Raw genomic sequence first — 27612 nt, 5'->3', positions numbered from 1 at the left:
GGCTCTGTGCTGACTGCCAGCTCAGAGCCTGGAGCCTGTTTCAGTCTGTGACTCCCTCTCTCTCTGACCCTCCCCTGCTCACACTGTCTCTCTCTCTGTCTCCTAGAAATAAATAAAACATTAAAAAAAAAAAAAAAAGATGAAGATGGACCTGGACTTCAAGCAACAAAATACATAAGAATCTTGTCCCTATTACTTATTAGTTGTATGACTTTGAAGTAGTTTCATAGCATCTTGAAGCCCGTTTCCATATCTGTAAAATGGGGGAGAGAAGTCAAACCAATCACATAGGTTTCTTGTGAGATCAATAAGGAATATTTGTGTAAGCCACTCAACATAACGTTTCTCACATAGTAATAACTTAGTAAATGACAGCAATGAGCGCGTTTACACGTAAATTCTCCACTGGAAGAAAACAGAAGATACATCATTGCCCAAGATGCGAACATTGTTTTCTATCTCTTCTTTTTATCTGCGGCAGCTCCTCTCGCCCTTCTCCACAGTTTTGCTTTCCAAAGTTTCAGTTACCAGAGGTCAGTTGTGAGCAGGAAGCAGAAGCTTCTCCCGACAAATGTCAACAGTAGGCTGGTGCTGCGTCCTATGCCTACGTCATTCACCTCCCTTCATCTCTGATCTCGCAGGCATGTTATCACCTCGCATCATCACAAGCTGGGTGACTACAGTACAGTAAGAGAGTTTGAGACAGGGACACCATAGTCACATGACTTGTATTACAGTGTATTGTTAGGATTGTTCTATTTTATTATAAGTTATTGTTGTAATCTCTTATGGTGCCTACCTTAGGAATTAAACTTTGTCATAGGTATGCGTGTATAGGAAAAAACAGAGTATACATAGCATTCAATGCTAATGGTGGTTTCAGGCATCCCTGGGGGATCTTGGGACATACACTCCTCGGATAAGGCGGAGACCACTCTATTTCCTTCATAGCACACACTGCAGTTTGAAATTATGTTCCCAAGGGCTTTTTAGTTCTCCTATGCTGTCTTCTTTCTCATCCTCAGTGAACTGCAAGGGGCCACAGGACACAGAGCGTGTCTGCTATCTATACTGGTCTCTCCCAGTCTTCCCTAGCACCTGAATATATATAAGGTCCCTAACAATAACTTTTTTTTTGGAGAGTTTGTATGTGTGGGTCCTTTAAAAAATTTTTTTTAAGTTTCTTTATTTATTTTTAAAAGAGAGAGAGTGAGCAAGTGGGAAGAGGCAGAGTAAGAAGGAGACGCAGAATCCCAAGCAGGGTCCACACCATCAGCGCAGAGCCCGATGCGGGGCTCGATCCCACGAACCGTGAGATCATGACCTGAGCTGAAATCGAGAGAGGGCACCTAACCGACTGAGCCACAATGTGCCCTTGTACGTGTGGGTTCTAATCCATGGCAGTGCATTACCTCATCTAATGCTTTGCAACAATCTTATGGGTTGTTACTCTCATTGCCTCTGGTTTAAAAACAGTGTGACAGAAGGTACAGAGAGATGGAGTCAGGGAGTCACCTGCTGAAGCTCACAGGGCAGGGAAGTGGTGGAACCAAAATTGAAAAGCGCTCTGGCCAGTGCAGTCGTCTGTGTGGCCCTTTCTTCCGTGAATGGAATATCTGTGGAATCCATGAATCCATGAAGGATTAATGAAAAAAGATTCGGAGGGGAGGAGATAATTTAGGCAGAGGTTGAATGAGAGTTTATAGGAAAAAAGGGATAAAAGTAAAAATGTGTGCATGCGCCATACAAGATGGTAAAGTTTAGGAAGACGAAATGTAACAAACAAATAAAACGTGTGTGTGTGTGTGTGTGTGTGTGTGTGTGTGCATGTGTGATACAGACAGGGAGACAGAGAGAGAGAGAGAGAGAGCAGGTCTTAAGGTGCTCTGAATGCCTTGCCAAGGAGTATGGACGGGTTCTTACTGGGGGCAGGGAAACCATGAAGGGAAAACGTGAGGCGAGATCAGCTTTTCTTTTCTGCAGCCAACATTCTGATGACAACAAGGACACATCCCAAGTTAGAAAGGAATTGTCCATCTGAGCAGGGAAACAGTGTGGAGGCTCTTGGGGCAGCGGAGATGAGAAGCTAGGTGGCCCAAGCATTATAAAGTTTCAGATCTTTCTGAATTTAGTCTTTAGGTATTAACAGGAAGCAGGATTTCCAATTATAACTTGGAATGGTCTGCTAGATTAAGGCGAGTAAAATTTTACCTTATATTAGAAAGAATTTCCCTAAATGGATTGTTGAGTTTTTCCTTTTTTTTTTTTTTTTGGATCAATATTGGGCTGCACATGTCTGCTAGGTGTTACTTGGCTTCTTTTTCCAAAACAGCCATGTAAACACAAACTCAGGCAGGCACTAAACTCTTGGAACGTCTTTAGTTTGGGAATCTAAACACAAGGAACCGTTAGAGTTCGCAGTGGTCATCATTCCAAAACATAAATCAAGCCAAATTTGTTTGAAATCTTGTCTTTAGGAGGTTGTGTGTTTTGACAAACCTTGCAGCAAATTTAGTCCAGCTTTTGGATTTGTAATGAAACAAGAAACCAAGCACCCTGGGCTGCCCTGGGGTCTTCTTGAGCAAGTTCCAAGCAGCCTGGGTGTAATGCCTCCCCCAATCTCACCCCTGCAAGGGACCTGACTGAGTTGAGTTTGGGGCGGGCCCTGCAAACATCTCCTCCAATCATGGAAAAGGGCTGATGGAGACAGCACTTTGGGGGTATTTATACTCCTGAGTGTTCTTAAGAGTGTAAATTACAGAATTAGCAATACCTTATCCCCTGTTGGCTAGTGACTTAGAGATACCCCAAGCCATGATTGGGGCAGAAAGTTAATTAATCTGCTTATTAAAAAGAAGAAATGTCTCATTTGCATGCATTTACATTCAGGGTCTTGCATGCATCACCCTTTTCTGTGGTCTCTGCTTTCTTTCCTCAATACCACAGACCCAGCTAGGTCTTCGCTCAATACATTTACATTTTCTGCATCTGGGCTTTGTTTAAGGGGTAGAAGTCTGGTTATCATTGGTTCTGATAGGATTTGATTGTCATATAGATCACTTAGTTCTCTGTAGAGATCCTTTTCCCCTCCCTTGAGCTGAGCCTCTTTTCTTCCAGTTATCATGTGCCTCGGTTGCAAAAAGACTTCTGCTCTTGACCGATCTTGGAAAATAAAGACTTTGCCTCCATCAGAGCCGGACATGTTATTTGGGGATGAGCCATCCAATTATCCGCAATTTCCTACTCAACTGAATTTTCCATGGTCATTTTTGTGGTAGTTTCTCCCTTGTTTCTTTTACTATCTTATTTGGAGGTCGGCTTTGGGAGTTTTGGGGTTTTATTTTTTCCTTCTTGAAAAAAATAATCCCATTGCTCCATGGGTGTATCTTAGGCATTCCACATTCAGAATGATTGTTTTACCTAAAAATGCTTCCATAACCTGAACCCAGGCCCCCTTAAACCTGCTTGAATGTAGCCTTGGGAGAAGAGGGAGGGGCCAGGAAGAGGGTTGATTGGGAGGTGGGGGTGAGGAGGGGATGGAAATGTAAAGGCTGTGTAACAAGCCCCTGGAATAACAGCAAGTAAAACCAAACTATATAGGGAGGTCAGTGCGGAGGGAAATGTTGGCTTGCAAGTGAATCACCAGCTCTAATACAGGGGACCACAGTGCGGTGTTTCTGTATTTTGTGGTCATCACATTTCTGATACATTACAACAGTGTGACTGTCAGGGGTGAGTGGCTCAGGCAGCGGTTAAACCACCTATATGCTAACAAGCTTAGCAATCAGGTTGTGAAGGGTCCTGGCTGGAGGAAAAAAATTAAAACCAAACCTTAGACTTCTGTCAGACTGTGAGGAGAATTATATTTTTGAACTAGGCTACAGTGTGGACAGGAAATGACCTCTCCACAAACTGCTTCTTTAAAAACAAGCAGTGGTGCCTAAAGCTATCCAGCCTCTCTCTCTCCCTCTCTCATTCTCTCCCTCCCTCTCTCCCTCCCTCTCTCTCTCCTTTCCTCCCTTCCTCCCTACCAACCTCCCTTCCTCTCTGAAGCTCCTGCTCTCTCCCTCTCCCTCCTCTCCCGTGCTCTCTCCCTCCCTCCCTCCCTCCCTCCCTCCCTCCTCTCGCTCTCTCTCCTGCTATAGAGGGCTCCAACAGCAGTTCCCAGCCAGTGTGTTCAGCCTGCCTGCCTGCCTGCCTCTGTGTGTGTGTGTATGTGTGTGTGTGTGTGTGTGTGTGAGCGTGTGCGTGCGTCTACTTTGTACTGTGAGGAACACAGCCCATGTGCTCTGCATGGACGTTACTGATACTCTGTTTAGCTTGATTTTCGACAAGCAGGCAAGATGTCCAGCACACCACATGACCCCTTCTATTCTTCTCCTTTCGGCCCATTTTATAGGAGACATACACCATACATGGTACAGCCAGAATACCGAATCTATGAGATGAACAAGAGACTGCAGTCTCGCACAGAGGTAAGTACTCCAACCTTGGGTGTATGTTTGTGTATTTTTTTTTAACTGTGCATGGGCTTTTCCTGGGCTGCTGGCTGAATTCTGTGGGAAGTGTCCCACTAGATACTACCACGTATGTGGAAATGAGCGCCAGGATGAATCCACTAGTTTGAACGCTGGGTTTCCAGGCACAGCAACTCTTGGAGCTGGGGACAGTTTCTGCCGGAATCTTGAAATAGACAACCCAGCACTTGATTTGCCTGCCGGGGCTCCAGAAATGCTGTTCTTCCAGAACTCTGGGGCTTGCAGGCTCTGAGTCGGTCCCGTTAGTGTTTCATGAGATAGAATTCCGAGGGATTTCGTGATCATTTGCATCTGGCAAAATAAATTTTTAACAAATCCCAGAGGAAGTCTGCTTTGACCTGCATTTGCTTTTCAAAGTCATCAAAATCGAGGTGGAGGGGGAAGAAGGGTAAGCCCACACACTTTTCAGAACTAGCCCTGGAGGGACACATTGTTTGTGTATTTCCGTGTTAAATTCAGAAACCAGTTGCTTGGGGCAAGGGGGTTCTCGACTTTCTCTTATCGCAGCTCCGAGTATCTCTTAAGGAGCACTACCTTCCCCGAGAGCCGGCTCAGCATTCAAGTCAGCTTGAGTTTTGCATATTTGTAATCTTGTGCCGGAGAGGGGGAGCGAGCCTCTTCCTCCTTGGCCAGCAACTCTGGGAGCAGAGAGAACAGGACTTTCAGAACTTTGTAAATGCAAAACTCCAGACTGCCTCCTGCAATTTAAATATTTAATGCCTGTTGACTTTTCTCTGTGCTAGCCAGGCAGGTCTTGCTGCTGGGTTGTCCATTTGCCTGTAAGCTGGGGCTTTGTGTTGAAGTGTTCTGAGAAGGAGTTTGTGATAGGTGCACCAAAGTCACTTTGGGAAGTGGAAATCGCTGGGAATTCCGTCTTCTCTGCCGGAGTACAAAATACCCAGAGGGCTGATGGCAAAGAGCTTTAAGGAAATAGCCTTGGTGGGATTTTAGATTGAAGATTGAGCCTCAGCTCTGAAAGGGGACTCAATTAATGTGTATGATAAAATAAAGCATATTTGCTTAAATTGTCAACAGAGCCATGGAGAATTCATGACGTTTAGTGCATTTAATACAGCTAACAAGATGTGACCTGCTTTCTGATTGGCTAACTCCTGGACAAGAACTGATATTTTTTTAAAAAAAACACTGGGTTGTCTTTAGCACTCCTATCTTCTTTATATGTTAATACATCATAGAAGTTAAATATAATTGATGTTGCTGTTTCTCTCCCCAGAAGCCAGTAGTTTTACAGAAGTGTAAACTCTGTTTTGCTTAGGGTGGCGACCTGTTGTCAGGAATTGATTTTCGCGTGTGTTGTGGAGTGTGTGTGATGGTTTGTATATTTCATTCAGGTTTTTGGAACTGTTTGTTGGACTCTTAAATTCTTGCATGAACTATTGGTTGTCATAGCCTGCTTATCAGAATTAGGGGGATAGGAAGTGTCTTGTAGTTCAGGCATTAATTGCAATACAAATTTGAGGTTAAAAAAGGTCTTAAAAATATATTTGGTTGAAAACAAGAGAACTGGGCCGTTAAGGCTCAATTCTTGAACAGCAACAGGATTTAAAAATAACCTGCATCTAGCTTACGTTTTAGAAAGTTTTTGAGAAGTTGTGGAATGAGGTTTTTCTCCCATCCTCCTTGGTCAGAAGAACAGGCAGATTTCTCTGATATCCAGATTCTCCTGTGTCCCTTCCTAAATTTTCACTTGGCCGGGTCAGAGCTAGATTATCCGGGGTACTTTCCTGTCCTGGCCCTTGCGAAAATCTACACTTGCAAAAAGGTCCCACATTTGTTTCCCGTTTGAGAGAAAACCTTTGAAAAGCCCCCCATTCGTAGTATGTTTCTTAAAAATGTCACATTATCTTTTGTGAGAGCTGAACTCAGGAACTTCCTACCTTTTAGATTATGGGGTATTACTTTTAAAGATTTTCCTCTGAGCAGAAGAAAAACAGCTTCATAGCTCAAGAAACTGGAGAGAAAAGCTTGCTCTGACAAATCTTAAAGGTTTTTTTAAAACCTCTCTATGATAAAAAAGCACTGTGAACTGTTTTCTGGTATGTTCTAGAGCCAACCCCAAACATTTCTCTCCTAATTAGATCTTTTTTACAATTATCCAAATAATTGCCTTGACACTTCTTTTCTCTTTGCCAAGCAGTAAATGATGTCATGAACCCAAGGCCATAAATTTGTTTTCATTTTGTATGAAAAAAGGAGAGAATAAAATAATTTTAACTACGATATTTAAATAGTAAGTATTTAAATATTACATTTTGATTATAGTTTGTAATTGGAAAAGAAAATATTTAGGGAAAAAAACTTTTCATGAGAAAGTTACATTGTGCCTTTATCAATAGTGATTATTGATGATAAAGTTGTTCTGGGCTCTGGAGATGGTTGACATAAAATACGATAATACCCAGCAAGAGTTACCAGGTTATTTACACACAAAATCATAAAGATCATGGAGTGACTTTTGGAACTTAACCAATGCATTCAATCATTTTGGACAAGAGAGACTCCCTTCTTTCTCCTTTCTTCTGGTTCCTGCTCTTATATTACGTGGTATTATTTCACTGACTTCTCATTACACACACACACACACACACACACACACACACACACACAATCTGGGTAATACTCTCAAGTCCCTATTCCTTTTTTGACATAGACTCGGCTAGAAAGAAATTGTAGCAAATCAATGTTGAATGAATAAATTGTAGTCAAGTTTGTAGAAATTTTCTAGAAACCTCCTTTTTTTATGGAAAAGAAAGAAAAGTGGTAAAGAACCAAGGGGTTTACCTATTTTCCCACGGTTGCTGACCCCCAATCCCTTCCCGGGGCATTCTCTCAACTGATTGGTGCATTTCTTCCAGTTAAATCAAATCAAAGTCCATCAAAAGCTGGGTAGTTACAGTTTCAAGTGCGCTGGATTGGGAGTTATACTGTTCTTAACTTGTTTCTGTCACTATTTGGCATAGATATCATAGTTCCTCATCAGAAAATTACCTTGTCATACCCCTATAACTTAAAAATTCAGACTCTGTGGAAGTCCTGGGTTTGGTTTTCTTTTGTATGAGAGCGTGTTGTGAGTCAGCACCAAGAGCATAGACGTTATTTCTTGGTTCATGGTATTCAGTTCAAAGTCACAAATGGCACTGAAATAATGGGGTGGTAGTGGAGAAAACACAGAAAGCAGAGACCCTGCCAGCCTTGTTTAAAGTAACACTCGGAGCTTGAATTTCCTGGAACGAAGTAGTTACTCAGTAAATATCTGTTAATGTGTCAGTGGATGCACCACTGCATGGAGAGGAGAGAGAGGTTGAGAACCATGTCATTGGAGTTCATTCCGATGCCTGGTTTGCCCTGAAGTTGCTTTGGGCCTCTGCTTGCCATTGCCCTAAAAGTGCTCTTCCCTCCCTTCTCCACATTTATTTTTACCACGAGGCAGTTTAGATCCATAATCTTTGTGGCAAAAGAAAGCAAGTATATGAGAGCTTATAGGACCTTTTAAAGGAATATGAGTGTATTACAAGGCAAACAAAGACAACAAAAAATATGTTTTAAACGCTATTGGCTGTTCTGGGAAATAAAATTTATTTGCCACATCAGAATCTCAGTGGAGTTTCATAAAGAAATGCGTGGGGGTCCTCCCTGCCCTCGCCCCCCCCTCCACTTTTTAAATGAAATTAAGAGAAATTCTTTGAGCTTTGTGTCACTGTTTGTCACCAGTAATTCCCAGGCAGTAGGAAGGGGGTGACATTTTCTGTTGTGTAGGCTACCATAATTTACCCACGTCTTCCAAAATTCATGTATGGTCTTGATGTCCCAAATGTATCTGGGAGGAACACAAATGGACAATTATACAGTTAGTTTAGCGTCACACACAGAGTGTGGTCGGATAGGCCATAAAAACGCGGTATAAAGATATCAGAATTTGTTCTGTAAAAAGCTTCAGTAATCACAACAAAAGCATTTTTTTCCACTTCCTGAGGTCTGTGAAATGAAAACATAGGTAAAATTATGAGACACCTGATAGTGACCTTCATTTTTTGAGAAAGGATTTCACTACTGTTGGATTCCTCTAGAATTCCAGAAAGTTTATCAAGTTATAGAAATCTTCCTTATCATTGATAACTTTTCTGTACTTTGTTCTCATTCAAAGGGCCAAACTTGTCTCCATTGCAATAAAGCTGTTTTTAAGTATATATTTTTTTTCCTGTTGGCAATGCGCTCATTTTAATAAAATACCGCAAACTCCAGGAAAGTGTGGGTTCCATTATGTATTTGTTCTGTTTTGAGGGTTTTTCCCCCCTTTCTTTTATCAACATTACACATCCCACTCCAGAAGAGAAAACCGTGATTACAATTGGAAGCGCCACACACAAGGTTTTTATTAGAATTACAGTTTTTGGTTTTACAGGATTTAATATGAACGTGAAAAATGTTTGAAGACCTTGAAATTTAAATCTGCTTGTACCCCTCCCTGCTCTTCCCTCAAACTCCCATAAGCAGGGGGTGGGGAGGGTGGGGGGGGGGAGAGGAGGGGTCTCATTCTTCTCTTTCAGTTACATTTTTATATACTTGACTCACAGGGTTTCCATCATGTTTATTCATTGGGTAGCTTAGTATCCTTGATGTTCAGAGGGGCTCTAGTTAGAACGAGATTGGGTATTTTGGATAGGTAGAAAAACATGAGAAATGCTTTGTGATAACTTGGATTGTTTTCCCCTAAAAATTTAGAAAGAAACATGCTGCCATCCTTCTGCATCATACGAATGATTTTCAGTGTTAAGCACAGAACTTTCCAAGTTTTTCCGAAGGGGGTTGGTGAGGAGTGGGGGGGAGGGGACATCGGTAGTGGTAAGGAAAGAGGTTTTGAAAATGTTACATGAAACCAAAAGTGCAGTTTTCAAAAAAGGAGAACTTCCAAACTCTTATTTTTCAGAATCTTCTACATGGCCTCAGAAAACAAACTGCAAGACTCATGCCGATTTTATTTTCCTGACGTCTTTTAATTCGCCCCCCATGCTCTTACGATGGGTACTGTTTTTAATTAAAAATTGCTGCAAACTAACTATTAGTAGGGAGGCCAAGAAGAAGAAGAAGAAGAAAAAATCTCTCAACTTCCATTCAACACAGATTCTTATCAGTCTAAAATCAATGCACATTTAAATCTCTCCCTTTTTGGTGTGTAAATGACGATATAGGATTTAAAACAGTATGCATTTTTTATGCAGCTAGCTTTTTGTTTGGGTTTCAGAAAGAAATTAATTTAAATTGTATGGAGAACAGGGCTATAAATCTCCTTTTATTACATTTGTCCACATTAACTCATTTTTCACGAGGAACACAGAACACCTCCTTTCTGAACAAGCAAACAAAACATAAAACAAACAACCCTGAATAGCCAACTTTGTCCATCTTCAAGAACAAGATTTATCAACTCATTTGGATTTGGTTGGTGGGTCTCAGAGATATAATTGATCTGGGAAAACAATCTCTTTTTTAAAGTATCAGAAAACAGAGCTTTAAACAATGTTCAACTGATGTAGAGAGTACATATACCTTTGTCATTATCTGACAAAGATATTGTGTGCTTTTCTTTCTTCTTTCCTTTCTCCCTTTCATCCTCCCTCCCTCTCTCTCTCTTTCTTTCTCTTCTTTTTTTTTTTTTACATTTTTATTTATTTCTAGGAGAGAGAGAGAGACAGCGTGAGCAGGGGAGGGTGAGAGAGAGGGAGATACAGACTCTGAAATAGGCTCAAGGCTCCGAGCTGACAGTCAGCACAGAGCCCGACGCGGGGCTCGAACCCACGAACCGCGAGATCATGACCTAAGCGAAAGTCGGACGCTTAACCGACTAAGCCACCCAGGCGTCCCTCTTTCTTTCTCTTCTTCCTTCCTCCCTTCCTTCCTTCCTTCCTTCCTTCCTTCCTTCCTTCCTTCCTTCCTTCCTTCTTTCCTTCCTTCCTCTCTCTCTCACTCTCTTTCTCTCTCTCCCTCCCTCCCTCCTTTCCTTCCTTTCTTCCTTCCTTCCTTCCTTCCATCAGTTTGGGCCTAGATGTGTTTAAAAACTTACACTGTAGGAGCATGCATCTTGGACATAGGCGACTATCAATACTTAAAACAAAATTCATTTATTTTTTCAAGAATTGCCATATTTCAGGCAATGACAATATCTAGAAATACAGAGATGACTAAAACATTTTCTGTCCTCCAGAAGCTTACAATTTGGTAATGAAGAAAGACATGCACACCAAGTCTTACAGTGAGGTGCCATGATGGATTAATAGACAGTGTATTATGGGTGTGCCCATGTACTGAAAGGTATAGGCCCTTCCGAAAGGTGGTCAGGATGATGACAGCTAACATCTCTGGGGTGCTCACTATGTGTTGAACATGGTACTAAGTGCTTTCTGTGGGTCAGCGCATGTAATCCTTATAATCACCTCATGAGGTAGGCACTACTAGCTGCATTTTTATGGAGGAAACAAAGGGTTAAGTAAATTGGCCAAGGTCACACAGATAGTAGTTTAGTTTTAGAGGTTATGTTGTTAATTTCTCTGCTGTAACACCTCTCTTGAGATAAGAAATACTAGCCAGGCCTCTGGTTTCACCTGTAGACATTTATTAGGTGAATACATTCATTTTATCTTCCTAGGACAGGTTGTCTTTGGCAGTGCCTAGAAAGTTGACCTCATTTACCTAACTTGATTTGACCAATTGTCTCTCAAATTCCTGACTGATTTCAAAAGGGACCATGTGAAATTCCAAAGGGTGGTGCCAGAGGTGGAAAATACACCCTGGTTATTGAAAAAAGAATCGAAATGACACTCCCTGTTGAAGAGCGAGAGTTTTCAATATTCACTGATGTGGTCTCTGAAAAGTTGCTAGAATTGTTGTGGACTACCATGTATAATCATCTCAAAGCTTAATTCTTTTACTTAAAAATAGTTTTGTTTCCATTCAGTGCTGGACTCTTCTCAGGCATGCTCTGTGGAAGATGATGTTTTAATTGTCTTAAACAATTAAGTATTAGGAGATTAAATTAGAACCAGAATTTGTCACGGTGTTAGCTTCCTTTGCAGGTCATCAGTTAGGAATCTTAGAGGGGCGCCTGGGTGGCTTAGTCGGTTAAGCATCCTACTTTGGCTCAGGTCATGATCTTGCAGTTTGTGAGTTCGAGCCCTGCCTCCGGCTCTGTGCTGACAGCTCAGAGTCTGGAACCTGCTTCAGATTTTGTGTCTCCCTGGCTCTCTGCCCCATCCCCTGCTCATGCTCTGTCTCTGTCTCTCTCTCTCTCAAAAACAAACATAAAAAAATTTTAAAAAGGAATCTTTGAGAAAATAAAGGCGTACAGGGGCTTCCCACCCACCTAGATTGATCCTGATCTTCTTTTAATCTCCACACCCTGAGTCTCTGCATTTCCTTGTGGGAGGTGATGTTCCCTCCCTACACTCGCACCCCTACTTCAGCTCCCAGTGAGGCCATCGTCTTTACAGTAAATGCCTGCCAATTATTGGACATAAGATGGGTTTCCTCGTTTATCCACCCCAAGTCTGAGATACATCCTTGTTCTCTTTAACAGACAAAAGGAAAGTGAAGCCCAGAGACGCGTGGACAGAATCCATGCGCTGGCATCCCTGGGACTGCATCCTCAGTGTTCTCTCCCAAAGCACGTGGAAAGGACTCCCCACTCCCGTTTGGAAGCCCTGACTTGCCTTCACTTTACCATCACTTTTGACTAACCTAATCTGAAGTGTTAGCCTGCTGACTGAAAACAGAAGGCTTAGTGTTAGAGATGTGACAGATCCCTCTGAAGAAGAGGGGAGGGCTTTGTCCTGGTGACATCACAACCCCATCCTCTCTTTTCAGGGTTAAGATGGCCACCTAACTCTGCTCTCTGTTCCCTCGCTCCATCTTAAAATCTGTTCCCCACACGCAACCACAGCGACATTTTTGAAGAAAAGTTTTCAGATGTTTATTTGTTTTGAGAAAGAGAGAGACAGAGCATGAGTGGGGGAGGGGCAGAGAGAGAGGGAGTCACAGATTCCGAAGCAGGCCCCAGGCTCTGAGCTGTCAGCACAGACTTCGACGCAGGGCTTGAACTCATGAACTGCACGACCGTGACCTGAGTTGAAGTTGCACGCTTAACCAACTGAACCACCCAGGCGCCCCTGCAGTGATATTTTTCAAGCATAAATCCAATCACATCACTCTTTAGCTTTCCCTCACACCTAGCGTCAGCTCCCAACTCCTTGCCCTCGCTGTAAGAATCAGTTGATCCCGAGGTCTGGTCTTACGTCCTACTACATGTTCAGCAGGCTCCACAAGGAGCATCATTGGATACATTAACTCTCCGAGCTCATTCACAGCTCAACATATTTGCCCTCAGTGGTAGGATGGCCATACAGATTCCTCCATAATAATCCATATAAGTATTGGCAGGGCTAATTTGAATTAGAATTCGGCCTGATGTTGACTTTATTTGCAGGTAATCAATTAAATATCTCAAAGAAAGCAATGACCACAAAGAGTAGGCGTCCAGCCGTTAGTGGGTTCTCTACTGACCAGCTTAAATGTCCCTTTCACAGAGAAGCTCTCCTGGATCACTTCAATTAAAATTCCCTCCCTTAACCCCACTCACTTTCTATCACATGTCCTGATCATTTTCTTCACAGAAATGATAGCAAGCTGATATTTTCTTGCTTCTGGTTTATTTCTTAAGCATCTGCCTGTCTCCCATAGAATATGAGCTGTGTGAGGGCCGGTGCCTCATTTGCTTTGTTCAGAGTTGTCAAAGCCACCCTCCAGCCCCCTTCCCCCATGCCCCATAGCACATAGTTGATATGCAAAATATGTCAGTTGAATAAAGGAAATTAAGTTGTATCAGCATTATCCAGATTGACACTGGAATTTACCTTGAATCTTCCCAACAGTTACAGCTGGAAAAGAATCTGTAAGCCTAATAGCCTGGTGAATGTTCACTGATAGAATGTTCAGCCAGACCTGCAGAAAAAAGAAGGCTGAAGAGTCCATTTCTTCTGTGAAGCTAGCAATGACCTGAGAGTTTTGCCTTCTGGGTGGTGTGAATCTGTTGGGAGTCTCTTGACTTCTGATTAAAAATATTTATACTTATCTTAGTGGTTTTCCTCATCTGATATATCTACCACTTCTCTCTCTTTGGATCTGCCTGGGGGCCCACAGCCATGAATTATGATGTGAATCATGACCATACCTTACATTTCCTGGAGCACTTTGTATTTTGGGAAAGGGCTTTCAGGGCCATTAATTAGCTTGTTTGAAGTGATTTGCACAACAGAAAATAAGGGAAATTATATTAGTATATGATGTTGTGGTTTATAATAACTTTAAGTTTGCTAACTGTAGCGTGTGTGTGCGCGCGAGCACGCACGTGCGCATGTTTGTATATGAGAGACAGACAGAGAGAGAGAGATTCTCGCCCCAATCAGATTGTGTTTGTGTACGTGTGCACCTTCTAGTTGGGAAACATGCACAACGTTTCCACCAGTGTCTTTTTCTTTGGACTGATAAGAGTGACATGCATGGAATGTAAAGATCTGAACTCAAGTCTGACTTATAAGAAGCCAGATCTGGATCCAAACCCAGGCTTTGCCTCTTGCTTGCTGTGTGATCTTAGGAAGGTTTCTGAACTTTTTTGAGTGTTTGCTTTCTTAGCCTGAGTGTTGAGTTGGGGGGTGAATGGCTAAGGCACGTAAAATTCCTAGTACAGTAAACCGCTTCCGTGTATAGTTTTGCTTTCCTGGGTTTCAGTTATCTGCGATCAACCGAGGTCCAGGAGCGAATGATCCTCCTGATATATTGTCAGAAGGTCAGTAGTAGGCTAACACTATATCGCAATGCTTGCGTCTTTCGCCTCCCTCTGCCTCATCACATAGCCATTTTGTCATCTTGCGTCATTACCTGAAGAAGGGTGACTTCAGTATAGTACGGTATTTTGAGACAGAGAGATCACGTTCACATAACTTATTCCAGCGTATTGTTATAACTGTTTTATTGTATTGTTTGTTATGTTGTTAATCTCTTACTACACCTTATCTAGGAATTGCACTTTAACATAGGTCTGTACAGTAGTGGAAAACATGGTATATATGGACTTTGGTACTCTCCACAATTTCAGGCATCCACTGGGGGGTCTTGGAATGCATCTTCCACATGTAAAGGAGGATTTCTGTGTGTAGCAAGTGTTCAAAATGTGAACCAAGAAAATCATAAGCTGCTGCCCTCATTCTCTATCCTATCAACAAATTAAGTAGTGTAAGTAATGTAACACTGCTTGAGTTCCTGAGACCATCTTTAAAAATATTTTTTGCATGGCTTGTACTAGCATATTTCAGTTTAATGAACAAAATTTGCAATGATGCTACAAGACTTGTGGATTTGGTATTCTCACAATATATGCTAACATGACCAGGGTTTTTCACTGTTTTACAGTAGTGCCGACATAATAATCATATACCTTCTCGTAGCTGCGATCGCCCCCAAAATCCAGGTTATAATGATCTCTGAGACATACCTGTACTTTAGGATTAAGAATTGACCAAGAGGCGGGACACATGCACTCCATTCTTTTGGGAAAAAGCTGTGTTCAGGGTTTGCTCCGGCTGAGAACTCAGTGGAGACAACAGAATATTGAAAGGGTCCGTTGTTCCAGCAGAGCCTTTGCAGGGCCACCTAAATGGGGTGCACATACCTGCTGGCCTTGACTGGCCATCTCGTTCAAAGAGGCGCGCTTCTCAACATGCAGCTTCGCACAGACTTCTCCAAGGGAGCTGTGTCAGCACTGGCTGGAAGCCGGAACCGCCACCTGCGTGTCTGGACTGATAACAGCCCTGCCAATTGATCATCCACTGTGACACCTTGTGGCTTGCTCCTTAACACAGTGAAAATGCACACGAGTGGAAGTGGCGATGTGCTGAATGGCACCATGTGGCACCGTTCTGGCCTGAGGGATCAGGTTGATGGAGAGGAAAGCTGCCTCCTTCCGTTTTCCTTAGAGATGCACCTGGGCGTTCCAATGTGCTGATTCGTCCCACTAATATCAGGGTAGAGCTTCCTTGATTTTTCATTACTGAATTCCCTAAGTTACGCATACCTTCCTGCATTTCATCTCCTTGACCAAGTCACCTGTGGTCTTTATTTAAAGCTCCACATTAATATTTTTTTATCAATGTTTCCATCAACCTATATATATATTTATATATTGGAGAGAGTAGTGTTTGTTAAATTTTGCTTCCCGATAGAAGGACTTTCTTAGTACTCATGAGGATTTTATCTTGAGACTGAAAATTGTGTAGACAAGCAAAAGCTAAACTAATAAACAAGGCTGACCCTTTGGCAGTGCGCGCACACACACACACGTCTTCTTCTGCCTTATAATTTTAGCCATGATTACCCTGCAGTTGGTTAAAATCTCTTGCCTGAAACTGAAATGAAGCAGTTGGTGCATATCTCCTGCCTTTGAAAGGTTCTGATGGAGAACATTTGGTGGAGACTACCACTCTCAAAATAGCTGAATCCTAGAATTTCCGAGCTGGAATAGACATGAAAGATCATCCAGCCCTATAGCTCCTGACTTTGGAAGTGCAGAAACCACACACAGGCCGGGCTTACCTGGGCTCTGAAGTGCGGTAAATGGTCTCAGGTTTTGTAAATCTTAACATTAGTCGCCTGAGAATAACCAGGAACTGGCCACATTAAACACCATCTTAACCAACGACTACCGATCCTACAAAAACTTTTTTTTTAAGTTTATGTATTTATTTTGAGAGAGAGAGTATCCAAGGCAGGTGTGGGGCACCATCTCACAAACCCGGAGATCATGACCGAAATCCAGAGTAAGACGCTTAACCGGCTGAGTCACTAGAGCGCCCCATGCAAAAACTTGTATGTTTCAAATCCCTTTCACCTTTTCCAGTTTTCTGATTGCCTTAAAATAGTATCGATCTTTAACATTGCGCCGGTGACGTTGAAACACACATCACTAGCCTACATCTCTATAGGATTTTTAGGGCTCCTGGGGGGCTCAGTCGGTTAAGTGACTGACTTTGGCTCAGGTCATGATCTTACCGTTTGTGGGTTTGAGCCCTGCATCAGGCTCTGTGCTGACAGCTCAGAGCCTGGAACCTGCTTCTGATTCTGCGATTCTGTTTCTCTCTCCCTGTCCCTTGCCTGCTTACACTCTGTTTCTATGTCTCAAAAATAAATAAATGTTTAAAAAAATTTAGAATTTGTGATTGTTTTCTCTGCCAATTTAAAGTGTGTATGTCTCAAAACATATATTTAATTTTTCTAATTTTAAAAACATGGCACAGTATTAGTATAAAGTATTTATAAAATACAACAATGTGCAAAGAGGTGTATACCCGTTTTCTCTAAAATACAAGCAAAAATTCCTGTTAACATATTAGTATATAAATGTAATCCACACAAGCATGTATATCAACCTTTTCATGCTTAGGAACATATTTGGCACCCTTTTGAATCTAGCTTTCTAAACTAAAATTAGGAGAGTTTCACCCTGCTCTTAAAAAGTTAAAATATATTTTGAATTCCCTGAGTTGTATACACTTCTGCTTATATTTTAAAACATAAAACAGCATCTAAGAATTAAAAAAAAAATTATCTAGCTCCTTTGTGCCATGATTTGAACTCGAAGAATTAGGAATCTTAACAATCTGTCTTGTCCCCTAGTGAGATAGGATGCTGGTACTAAGAGTTTGGCTGTGGTTACTGTTATGATTACCATTAGCATGTAATACTAGTCAGAAATCTTCACTAAAAGCTCCCTGTCTCCTTTTAAGAATGATTTTCCCTCTTGTTTGAGGGCAGATCCTTCTTCCCCGTTTTTCTTTCTCTTGTATTATTTCTGAGTCAAGAGGCAGCTGGCTTGCAACCTTGTGTAAGGTCCATAAATCAAAAGATTTTGCACAATTTATACTGGGAAGAAGGAGCTTGAATTACTGTTAAGAGTTAGTGTTGATCTAGAACCAGTAGGCTGGGATATAGAAAGTTAATTTATGACACCGTTTGAAGGACATATATTCGATTCAAGGAGAAAAGTGATATCTCAAAAAGTGGGCTGTTTCATGAGTTGTATGCAATGTTATCTTATTTTCTTCACTGGATCGAAGAGATCCTTGGGGTCAGGTACTATCTTATTCATGTTTGTATCCTTCATGACAATTTACATTCTCCGTGGCCAATAGTGGTCTTTTTTAAAAGACACATTTCACGGAGGCAGCCATTTTGTAACTAGATTCTGAGTTATTTATCACGGTTTTAATATGGGTAATATGCATTTTATAGATAAGCTTCATACACATATGCTTCTATTACAATGCTGTGCTGTGCAATAGCATCCCCAGCATAGCACTGGCATTAAATGATTAACTTCTGGAGTCGTGCAGACTTATTTTTCTTACTATTTATATAACCTTGAGTGAATTAATTTACCTTTATGTGTCTCAGTTGCCCTCCTGGGTAATGTTGGAATGATAATAGAAACTATGTCTTTGGGGTTTTATGAGGGTTGAGTGAGATCATTCTTACAAAGTGGTTAGCATGGCGTCTCTCCTCTATATGCGTTAACTATTATTATTATGGCTTATTTGTGTAGTGGATATTGAGCACTTACCTTATGTGATATTACTGGTCTAGAGATGAAGAAGGAAGGAGTTTACTGAGGGTACAGTAAGAATTTGTAGGAAGGAGCATCCTGAGGGCTGAGTGGGGATTTGCCAATCTGAGAAGGATGGTGGGAAGAAGGTTTTTGACAGAAAGAATGGTACATTCAAAGAAATTGAGGAAGGGTGAGGATTTGGACATGGCTGGGGCTGCGGGTCTGGGGAGTCAGGTCAGTATGTATATATACGTGTCAGATGGGGTTGTGAGGGTGGTAGGAGATAAGCATGGAAAGGAAGCGGGGTTCTGATTGTGAGGGCTTTGGTGTGCTGGGCCAGGAAGTTAGGTCTTCATCCTTTAGAAACTTTTTATTGAACTTCACACGGTAAGTGCAAGCAGGGCACTGATGTGATTGTTTAGTTTCTCTGTGCCTTGGTTTCCTCATAGGATTGTTTTGGAGAATGTAATGAGATAAGGCCTATATACCTTTAGACCAGCAGCTGATAAATGGTAGGGATTAAACCGACAGTAGCTTCTACGGTATTGGACAAAGGGAACTAATAAAGGTAGATTTTCCGCCGGGGTGATGTGGTGTGTGTGTGTGTGTGTGTGTGTGTGTGTGTGTGTAACAATTTGATCTGCTTTTGGGCAAGATCCTTCTGGTCACTTTGTGGAAAGGGCTAGTGGTCTGTCTTGGCGCTTTCTTGTCTGCTGAGAGAAAGGAATCAGTGAATGGGGAGATGCGCAAAGGAAAAATTACACACAGTTATTGGCTGACGAGGCTATTTTTAGCCTAGTGTGTCTGAAGCAAAAGATGGATTTTATGGCAGTTTTTTCCAAAGACGCAAAATTACCGTGAGCCAGGGTTGTGTAACTTGCCTAGGGCCACTTTAATTGTCCACCAGTGAGGCCCATGATGTGTGTGGTTCATGGAACTTTTTTCAGTCATTTTAGAAGATGGGTCCCCAGGTCTCCCGCCCTGACTTTTCCTTCTGCCTTTGACAGATTTGGGAAACCAGAAGTGATGCTCTATGCCTTCTGGGAAAACCCCCTAACATGGTAGCCTGCCTGGCACAAGGACCCCAGAGTGTTGTGGCAGTTAGATCAAGTGAAAAGGCAGAGTGGGGAGAGAGAAGGCAGAGAGAGTTGAAATCCTACCCCACCCAGGACATGTAACATAAGTCTCAGAGACTCAGTTTCCAAGATGGCAGGCTGGAACAACGGTCCATCAACATCAGGCACATCTTGAACACTCAGTGGGACCATGGAGGTTAATTGCCAAGACTGGCGTGGTATTGGGTGGTGACTCTTCCCTTCCCTCCATGACATTTGATGTGACATCATGGAGCCTGTAGACGTTTTTCATTTCAGCATTTTAGAGGTGGGTTTCCTGAACTCTTCTCAGAGCTACTTTCCTCCCCAAACTTGAGCCTATGGCCCTGGATAAATCTCTCCCTTTCCTGAGCTCACTTCTTCTTCTTCTGACAGCTCTGGCGTAGACGAGATGTGAACGGCAAAGTTGTTTCATCAGCCTCAGAGTCTCTGATTCCCATTAGGTGGACTATTTGCCTCTGTTTTTATTCTACCACATTAAAAATAAAATCAAGGTAAATAATGTGTTATTGACTCTCTGTCAAGCCTCCTGTCCCACCCTCATTGCTGAGGGGAACTTGCTGAGTCACAGCATCTTGCTTTTCCACACTAACTGGCTGGAGCTGGAGAACCATACTTCATCTCCAAATACTGTGAGCTCCATTGTCTTAACAACTACGCATGAAAGAAGGTCCAGGGATTGTTTTTTCTGGTCATGATAAAAGAACCACAAAATGCAAATGCAGGATGTCCTAAAATTACAGAGATCAGTGGGTGCCTAGTACTGTCAGGTTTTTTTTTTTTTTTAAGAAAGGTTAAAATTCATCTGAACCAAAACTAGAAAATAAGCTTAAGGTGTTAGGTTACTCTGCAAAGACTGTTAATGCCTGTTGGCTAAGTGCATTAAACTGCTTTGAAATGATCACTTGTGTGTACTATTTTAAAAACTGCTTGCTGGGTGGTGATTTAAACCTGTTTTTTTCTGGACTCAAAACTTCGCATTTGTCTGTTGAAAAAAATACTGTATTTGAGACAAGTAAACATTAAAATATAGTTTATTATATTTCCAGGTATTTGTCTGCAAGGAAAATATGTCAAGACGTTCATAGTTAGTTCAGACATTCACTGAAATCTCTGCCTTAATTCAGTCCATTGTGTGTGCAAGGAGCCTCACTGTATATATATATGGTATGGCCAGGTCTCCAGAGGCCTCCTTGAAGGGAAACCAGATACCCTTGGTAGAACAGCAGAGTGGGGGCTGGGGAGAGAATGGGTGGGGAACGGTTTCCAGTCCTAATTCTATATTTCCTGTGATTTTTTTTAAAATGGAGGCAGGGGAAAAGGAGAAAAGGCAGAATGCTGTTACTTTTATGACGGCTTTGATTTTAAAACCATTAAAGAAGTAGCATTTACTGCGGCACCCTATAGTGTCTATGATGGGATTGCATTGGCTTATTTATCCCTCAATAACTGATTGAGGTTTTTTTTTTTTTATTATGTGCTCATTGCTGGAGGACAGCAAGCAAACCCTGCCCTCAGGATGCTCATAGCCTACTGGGGAAGGCAGCCAGTTAAACGTCTACTTACGGTTTAGGGATGTAGGGTGACAAGGGTTCTGATGAGCAAGACCCGGCTGTTGAGAACAGTGAGGATAGACGTTATCCCAGGAGAAACTGCAGTATTGTAACACACACATACACACGCGTATACACATGCACATGAGCATGCATAAAACATGCATGCATACATGTGCACATGTGCACGTGCACACATGTGCACACTCTAAGTTGCTTATGATATGTAGTAAATTGTGACCAAAATATTCATAGCTTTAATCTAGGGCAACCCTAACTTTTTGACAATGCTGCATATTTACTGATCTTTAGAGGAACTGAGCTGCTTAAGCATCCAAACCCAGGGCATAAAGCCATGAAGCATTAAAGTGATGGCTACAGATTGAAGGAATGCTGCAGCATTAAAGTGATGGCTGCAGATTGAAGGGATGACTGCAGCATTAAAGTGATGGTTACAGATCGAAGGAATGCTGCAGCATTAAAGTGATGGCTGCAGATTAAAGGAATGCTGCAGCATTGAAGTGATGGCTGCAGATTAAAGGGATGCTGTAGCATTAAAGTGATGGCTGAAGATTGAAGTGATGACTGCAGCATTAAAGTGATGACTGCAGATTGAAGGGATGCTGCAGCAATTAAAGTGATGGTTACAGATTGAAGGGATGCTGCAGCATTAAAGTGATGGCTGCAGATTGAAGAGATGGCTGCAGCAATTAAAGTGATGGCTACAATTTGAAGCGATGATGCAACATGAAAATGATGGCTGCAGATGGAAGGGATGCTGCAGTATTAATGTGATGGCTGCAACCAGGCCTTTTAACCTATTAGAATCTAAACCTCAGAAGAGAGAGAAAGAAAAAAAGGCAACCTCTCTAAGCCTACTTAAAAGCCAAGATATAGCAAAAATAATTCTTTTTTTTCCCTTGACCATGAGAAATTGTCTATGTGTAGGGTAGAAAACATCATCTTTGTCAGGGTGTTGAATGTAGTAATTTTCATAAAACTTCTAGGTTGTTACTTAGTGAATCTTAAAAAAAAAATTCCCCCTCCACCCACTATCCAGCTAGACAATATGGAGAAAAATTTAGGAAGACACAGATCATGCAAAGCCTTGAATGGTTAGGAATCCATAAAATTGAAGGCAGAGACTTAATGAGAATTTTTGAGACTCTCACAAAATTTAACGGCAGAAACAATGAAAATCAAGTGAACATGTACTGAGTGTTTGCTTCATGCCAGTCTCATAGTCAAGGCCCAGAGAAGTTAAACAGGCCTTTGGTCATACTGGGAGGAAGCTTTTCATTGGTTGACAATTTTGTCTTCAGTTCCTAAGTGGAAACCAGCATGTGTACACTGAGAATCTACTGTGAGTGTCACATCACTGAATGTCACATCACCGTGGCCTTCTTGAGGTCAGGGACCGCACTTGGCTCATCTTTGTATCAGCAGTACAGAGCACAGGGCCGAGCGCAGAAGAAATGCTCTAGACTTTTCTTGACTAAATGAAAAATATGAGAGAAGCAGCAAGCTCAGAATTTTAAACACAAGTAACTGGAAGTTCCACACAGCACAACATCTGTCTTCCTAAGCACAGCAGCAGCTCACAGGACATGCTTATGTGAATTAGTAAAAGGTGTTCCATCTAGGTGAGCCTACGGTCCTTTTGCACGAAGGGAAAGCTTTCTGGTTTCCCTGGCAGGCAGAACGTGGTCCCAAAGCACTTCGCGAAATGGTTTGGACTTCAGCCCCCTCTTCCTATACTCTTGGCCAGTTGTGTCTTTGCAGCTGGAAACTGCCCAATTGTACAAGAGGGCCTGGTTTTATTTAACTTAATCATCCAGACTCTAATACAGGACCTGGAATCTGACTGATAGTTACTGAATATCATTGATTAAACACATGAAAAATTTTAAAGAAGTGCTGAATTGTCTTCTGGGATTATAATATAATAACTACAGTAGAGCGTTCGGGCTATGTGTCTTGGAGAAGGTTGGACTTGAATTGGTTCTGTAAGAAATTAGAGGATTTGGATTTGTTGGAGGAAGAAGGGTCTCCCAGCTGGAAGGAACAAAGGCCTGAGATGCCACTAAGCAAACAGGTATTGGGTAGGAATAGGATGTAGTTGGCTGACTTCTGCTCAGGGAAGTGTCTGCAGGTGTGAAGGGGGTGGCATGTCTGAAAGAGGAGCCATTCTCCTCTATCCCACGCTTGAGCGCCATGTCCACAGAATGCAGTGTGAATGGGACTTGACGGACTTGTTAAATTTGCTTCTTGTTTCTGAGTGGGACACTCTTCTTCTCTGCCCATTCAGTATTATTCAGAGGTCTACAGAGAAATAGAACTCTAGGATATCTCTCATCTCTCTCTCTCTCTCTCTGTATCATCTCTCTCTGTGTCTCTGTCTCTGTATCTCTATCTAGGAAGACATTTATTTTAAGGGATTGGCTTATGTGATTATGGAGGCTGAGAAGTCCCATGATCTATCATCTGCAAGCTGGAGATTCTGGAAAGCTGGTGATGTGGTTTGAAGACCTGAGAGCCAGAGGTCCAGTGGTCTAGATTCCAGTTTGGAACCTGAGCACCAGAAGGGCCAAGGGCAGGAGATCAGTATTCCGGCTCAATGAGTCAGGCAGTTTATTCAACCATCCTCTGCCTTTTTGTGCTATTCAGGCTCTCAACCAATTGGATGATACCCACTCACACCGGGGAGGGCATCTGCTTTACTCAGGTTTCCAACTGAAATGCCAGTCTCTTCTGGAAACACCTCACAGACACACCCAGGAGTAATGTTTCACCAGATAATCTGGCATTCCGTGGCCTGGTCAAGTTCACCCATGGAATTAACCATCACATGTTTCCCTCCTAAATGTATGCCTTCTCAGCTATAAGAAAGAATGGTATTGGAGGTCCTTGAAAGCTTGGCCGAGGAATTTGGATTTCACTTTGTAATAATAGGGACCATAACGTGTTCATGAGCAGATCTATTAAAATCTTAATTCATTTCCTCATTCAGTATAGTATTTATGTTGAGTAGGGACCAGGTGTTGAGCATACAGTGGTGCATAAAAATAGACATGGGTCTTTCTGTAGGAAACTTAAACCAAGCCAAGGAGGTATGCAGCGAGCAAATAATCATATAAGTTGATATACAGTTATAATGTGTAAAATGTGTACTACATAACACAGTGTGATAAATGCATCAGAGAAATCCAGCATGTTTCTGTAAAGCATAATATAAAGAAACCTGGTCAATGCTGATGGGAGCAGTAGTAAGGAAGGCCTTCTTTGAGGAAGTGAAGTTTTAACTAAGATTTGAAGAACAAGAGTGCCTGGGTGGCTCAGTCCATTAAGCAGTCTGACTCTTGATTTCAGCTCAGGTCTTGATCTTAGTTATGAGACTGAGTCGGGCTTGGCGCTGGGGCTCCATACTGATAGTGTGCAGAGCCTGCTTGGGATTCTCTCTCTCTCTTTCTCTCTCTGCCCCTCGTCTGCTCACATGTGTGAGCTCTCTCTCTCTAAAAATAAATAAATTTTTAAAAAACATTTAAAGAAAAGAAAAAAATGAGATTTAATTAGAAAAATGGGATCTGTGTGTATGGGGGGTGTCTGATTGGCTCAATTGGTTGGGAGTCTGACTCTTGATTTTGGCTCGGGTCAAGACCTCAGGGTCATGAAATTGAGCTTTGTGTTGGGCTCGCGCTAAGGAAAGATCTTGCTTAAGATTCTCTCTCTCTCTCTCTCTCTCTGCCCCTTCTCTGTTCATGTGCGCTTTCTCACTCTCTATCTCTATCAAATAAAAAAAAATGAAATTTGGGACACCAGGATGGCATTTTAAAAGAGGAACAGCAAGCGTTAAGGTCCTGTGGTAGTCTAGGGCCAGGTTGTCTGGAGTGCAGAGTGTAAGAAAAAGTATAAGTGCAGAGGTAAGAAGCAATAGATAGATAGATACTATAGATCTATCTATAGATAGATACATGTTGGGGCCAGATCATGTTTGACTGTGGTTAGACCATGTTAAGGATTTTGGCTTTTTAAATACAAATTATACTGGGGCACCTGGGTGGTTCAGGCAGTTAAGTGTCTGACTCTTGGTTTTGGCACAGGTCATGATCTCACAGTTTGTGAGTTCGATCCCCTCATCAGGCTCTGCGTTGGTGACCTGGACATAGCTTTCTTGGGATTCTTTCTCTCTCCTTCTCTCAGCCTCTATCCCGCTGTGAGTCTTTCTCCCTCAGAATAAATAAATAAACCCTAAAATAAATAAAAATTAAAAACTCATGCTAAGAGCATGGGAAGTGTACTCCTTTTAATGGGGGTTTGAAAGAGGGTACCGCTTTGGAATGGCGTTTTGAAAACATTACTCAGGCTGTTGAGGGGAGAACGATTTGGAAGGCTTTAATAGCAGATGTAAGAAGAGAAGTTGGAGACAGCTATTATGTTTTTCCAAGAAAAAGATGACGGTGCACTGGGCCACCAACAGAGGGGACAGAAGAACATGGATGGGACTGTGCTTGGCGCACTGGATTGGCTATGGATGATGTTGAGTAGAAGTCTCCAGGCTGGGATGAGAGTAGGGACTCTTCTTAGGTTTCATTTCTACCCATTCTTGTCAACAGCATGTACCTGTGTCCTCAAGCTGAAAATCAGTGTATAGTTTAATGCTTTCCACTCTACCTGCCTCCCAGAACCCACTTGAAATGGCTGTAACAGCATCCTCTGTGTCCATCAATTCTGCCACCCCCCTCATAGCTTTATCCACCTCCCCAGAGCTGTGCATTTCCCAAGCTCCTCCCCCAGCTTGTTTTTGATTACCTTCTACTTTCACGATATCTTTATTACTTATCCGTTTTTCAACATTCTTTGCTCTTTTTTTTTTTTTTTTTTGAAGCAAAGATTGATTGAGTTCATTTCTCTTCCCCATTTTTGAGTCTCATTATTTCCCTGTTTCTTCTTGGTGATTAGTGGTCCTGTTTTCTTTCAAGTGCCTCTTATCTTTGAAAAGCTCTTGTGATTCTCTTAAACCCATTTGCCATTTTGCTGGCCTGTCTTCCTTTCCGCTATAAGCCTTAAGTATGGCATTATAGTTTTCTTTCATCCCCTCTTTCCTTCTTCAGGTATAACTATAGACACTTCACTGCTCTAAGATTGCTAAGCAGTGTCTGACACAATATAGAAGCTCAATAAATATTGGTTAAATTTGTTCCTTTTATTGCGTGCACAGACTTTGATGGAGCCACTTAAAATGCTTTGTGTACGTGCTCTCTTTTATATTTAAATATGTATGTGTGTGGCTACCTGAATCCTGGCTTTCCCTGGGGAGACTCACAAAATCATTCTTTTGTGACTCTGTAACAGAGAGGTAGCATTTCACCCCTGCCTGTGGAAATGCCTCAAAAGTGTTGGGTGAGCATCATAAATATATGTCAGTTCAATCAATTCTTATGAATGCATTTATGTTCCCAGTTCACTGCTAGATGACTTTTGATATTTTTGCATAATGATTTTGGGTCTCAGTTTCTGTATCTGTTAAGTGACAATAATCAAGGAATGTAGGGACATTTAGAGTATGCATTTATTCCATGGGTAGAAATTGTGCTAGATTCCAAAAAAACGCAAGAATGACTCAGACTGGGAATTAAAAGGAAAAGGGGGTGATCTGTTCAGTGAGCCCCTTGAAGCTCCAATTGAAAATCAAAGGATTGCTTGCCCTGCATTGGAAGTATAGTTGACCCTTGAACCACATGGGGGTTAGGGGCGCCGACTCTCATGCAATTAAAAATCCAGGTAAACATTTTGACTCCTCCAAAACTGACTCATTGCCTACTGTTGACTGGAATTCTAGCTAATAACATAAACAATTGACTAATGTATTTTCTACAGAATACATAGCCTTTCAATAAAGTAAGCTAGAGAAAAGAAAATGTTATGAAGAACATCATAAGGAACAGAAAATACATATGCAGTACTGGACCATATTTATGGGAAATAACCTGTGCATAAAGAGGCCCCGAGGAATTCACGTCTGTGTTGTTCAAGGGTCTACTATAGTCCCTAAAGTGAGGTCATTTCTTTCCTCAAACCCTGTCCGGTGGTCTCTCTCACCAGGTCAATGTTAAGGTGAAAATAAGGTAACAGACTTGAAAATGTCTCGAACAAATAAAATTACTTTACAAATCTATACTGGGAAATAATCACTGAATCAGTGGTTGGATGGCTTATGCAATGGTATATGTTTGGTTAGTGAAAGGAGACTTTTGGGGATCAATGGAAGTAGTTATTTCTAGAAATAGCCTGTTGTTTGCTGATTGCTGTTAGCTGGCATCACTTTAATGCCTTCCTCCTAATGTACCTAGAGATTTGTGATGGAATTATCTATGCAAATTGAATACCTAAAAAAAAAAACCTCCCCACAAACCTTTATGTTATATTTATAAACTTTACATTGTACTAAAGTCAGCAAATGTCACAGAATTAGAATCAGTAAATGCAAAAGTGAAGGTTTCCATAGCAACAGTAACTAACCCATATTGCATGTAAAATGGAGTGTACATTAGGATTTACATTTGATCGTCTATTAGTAGAGAAAACTACTATATAGAACAGGTGCAGTATGGATACATTCGGGTGACCTTAGTGGCTCTTTGTCTTTACACTTCAGGCTTTAGTTGCTCTTACTTTTTTGTATCTATCAAGTTTTGACTCCTTCAAGGAAAATGAGGTAGGAAAAATTAGAGGCGACATTA

General features: G+C 41.7%; 1 protein-coding gene across 9 annotated transcripts in view; it reads left to right on the top strand.

The window, feature by feature from the left end:
- The first annotated feature begins 4082 nt into the window (after positions 1–4082).
- LDB2 (LIM domain binding 2) overlaps positions 4083–27612 on the top strand; it is a 391400-nt gene continuing 367870 nt past the window's right edge. For 4 of the 9 annotated variants that reach the window (XM_039241544.1, XM_039241542.1, XM_039241543.1 and 1 more), the window contains exon 1: positions 4089–4475. In XM_039241544.1, the coding sequence (XP_039097475.1) occupies positions 4344–4475 (132 nt within the window). In that variant the 5' untranslated portion in view covers positions 4089–4343. Of the gene's footprint in view, positions 4476–27612 lie in introns of all 9 variants that reach the window. The other 5 variants (XM_039241547.1, XM_039241545.1, XM_039241549.1 and 2 more) reach the window with 3 other exon arrangements.

This window comes from Hyaena hyaena, unplaced genomic scaffold (assembly GCF_003009895.1).
Source record: "Hyaena hyaena isolate Hyena2069 unplaced genomic scaffold, ASM300989v1 scaffold_195, whole genome shotgun sequence".
NCBI classification, from domain to species: Eukaryota; Metazoa; Chordata; class Mammalia; order Carnivora; family Hyaenidae; genus Hyaena; species Hyaena hyaena.
This window is presented reverse-complemented; position numbering and strand designations above follow the sequence as displayed.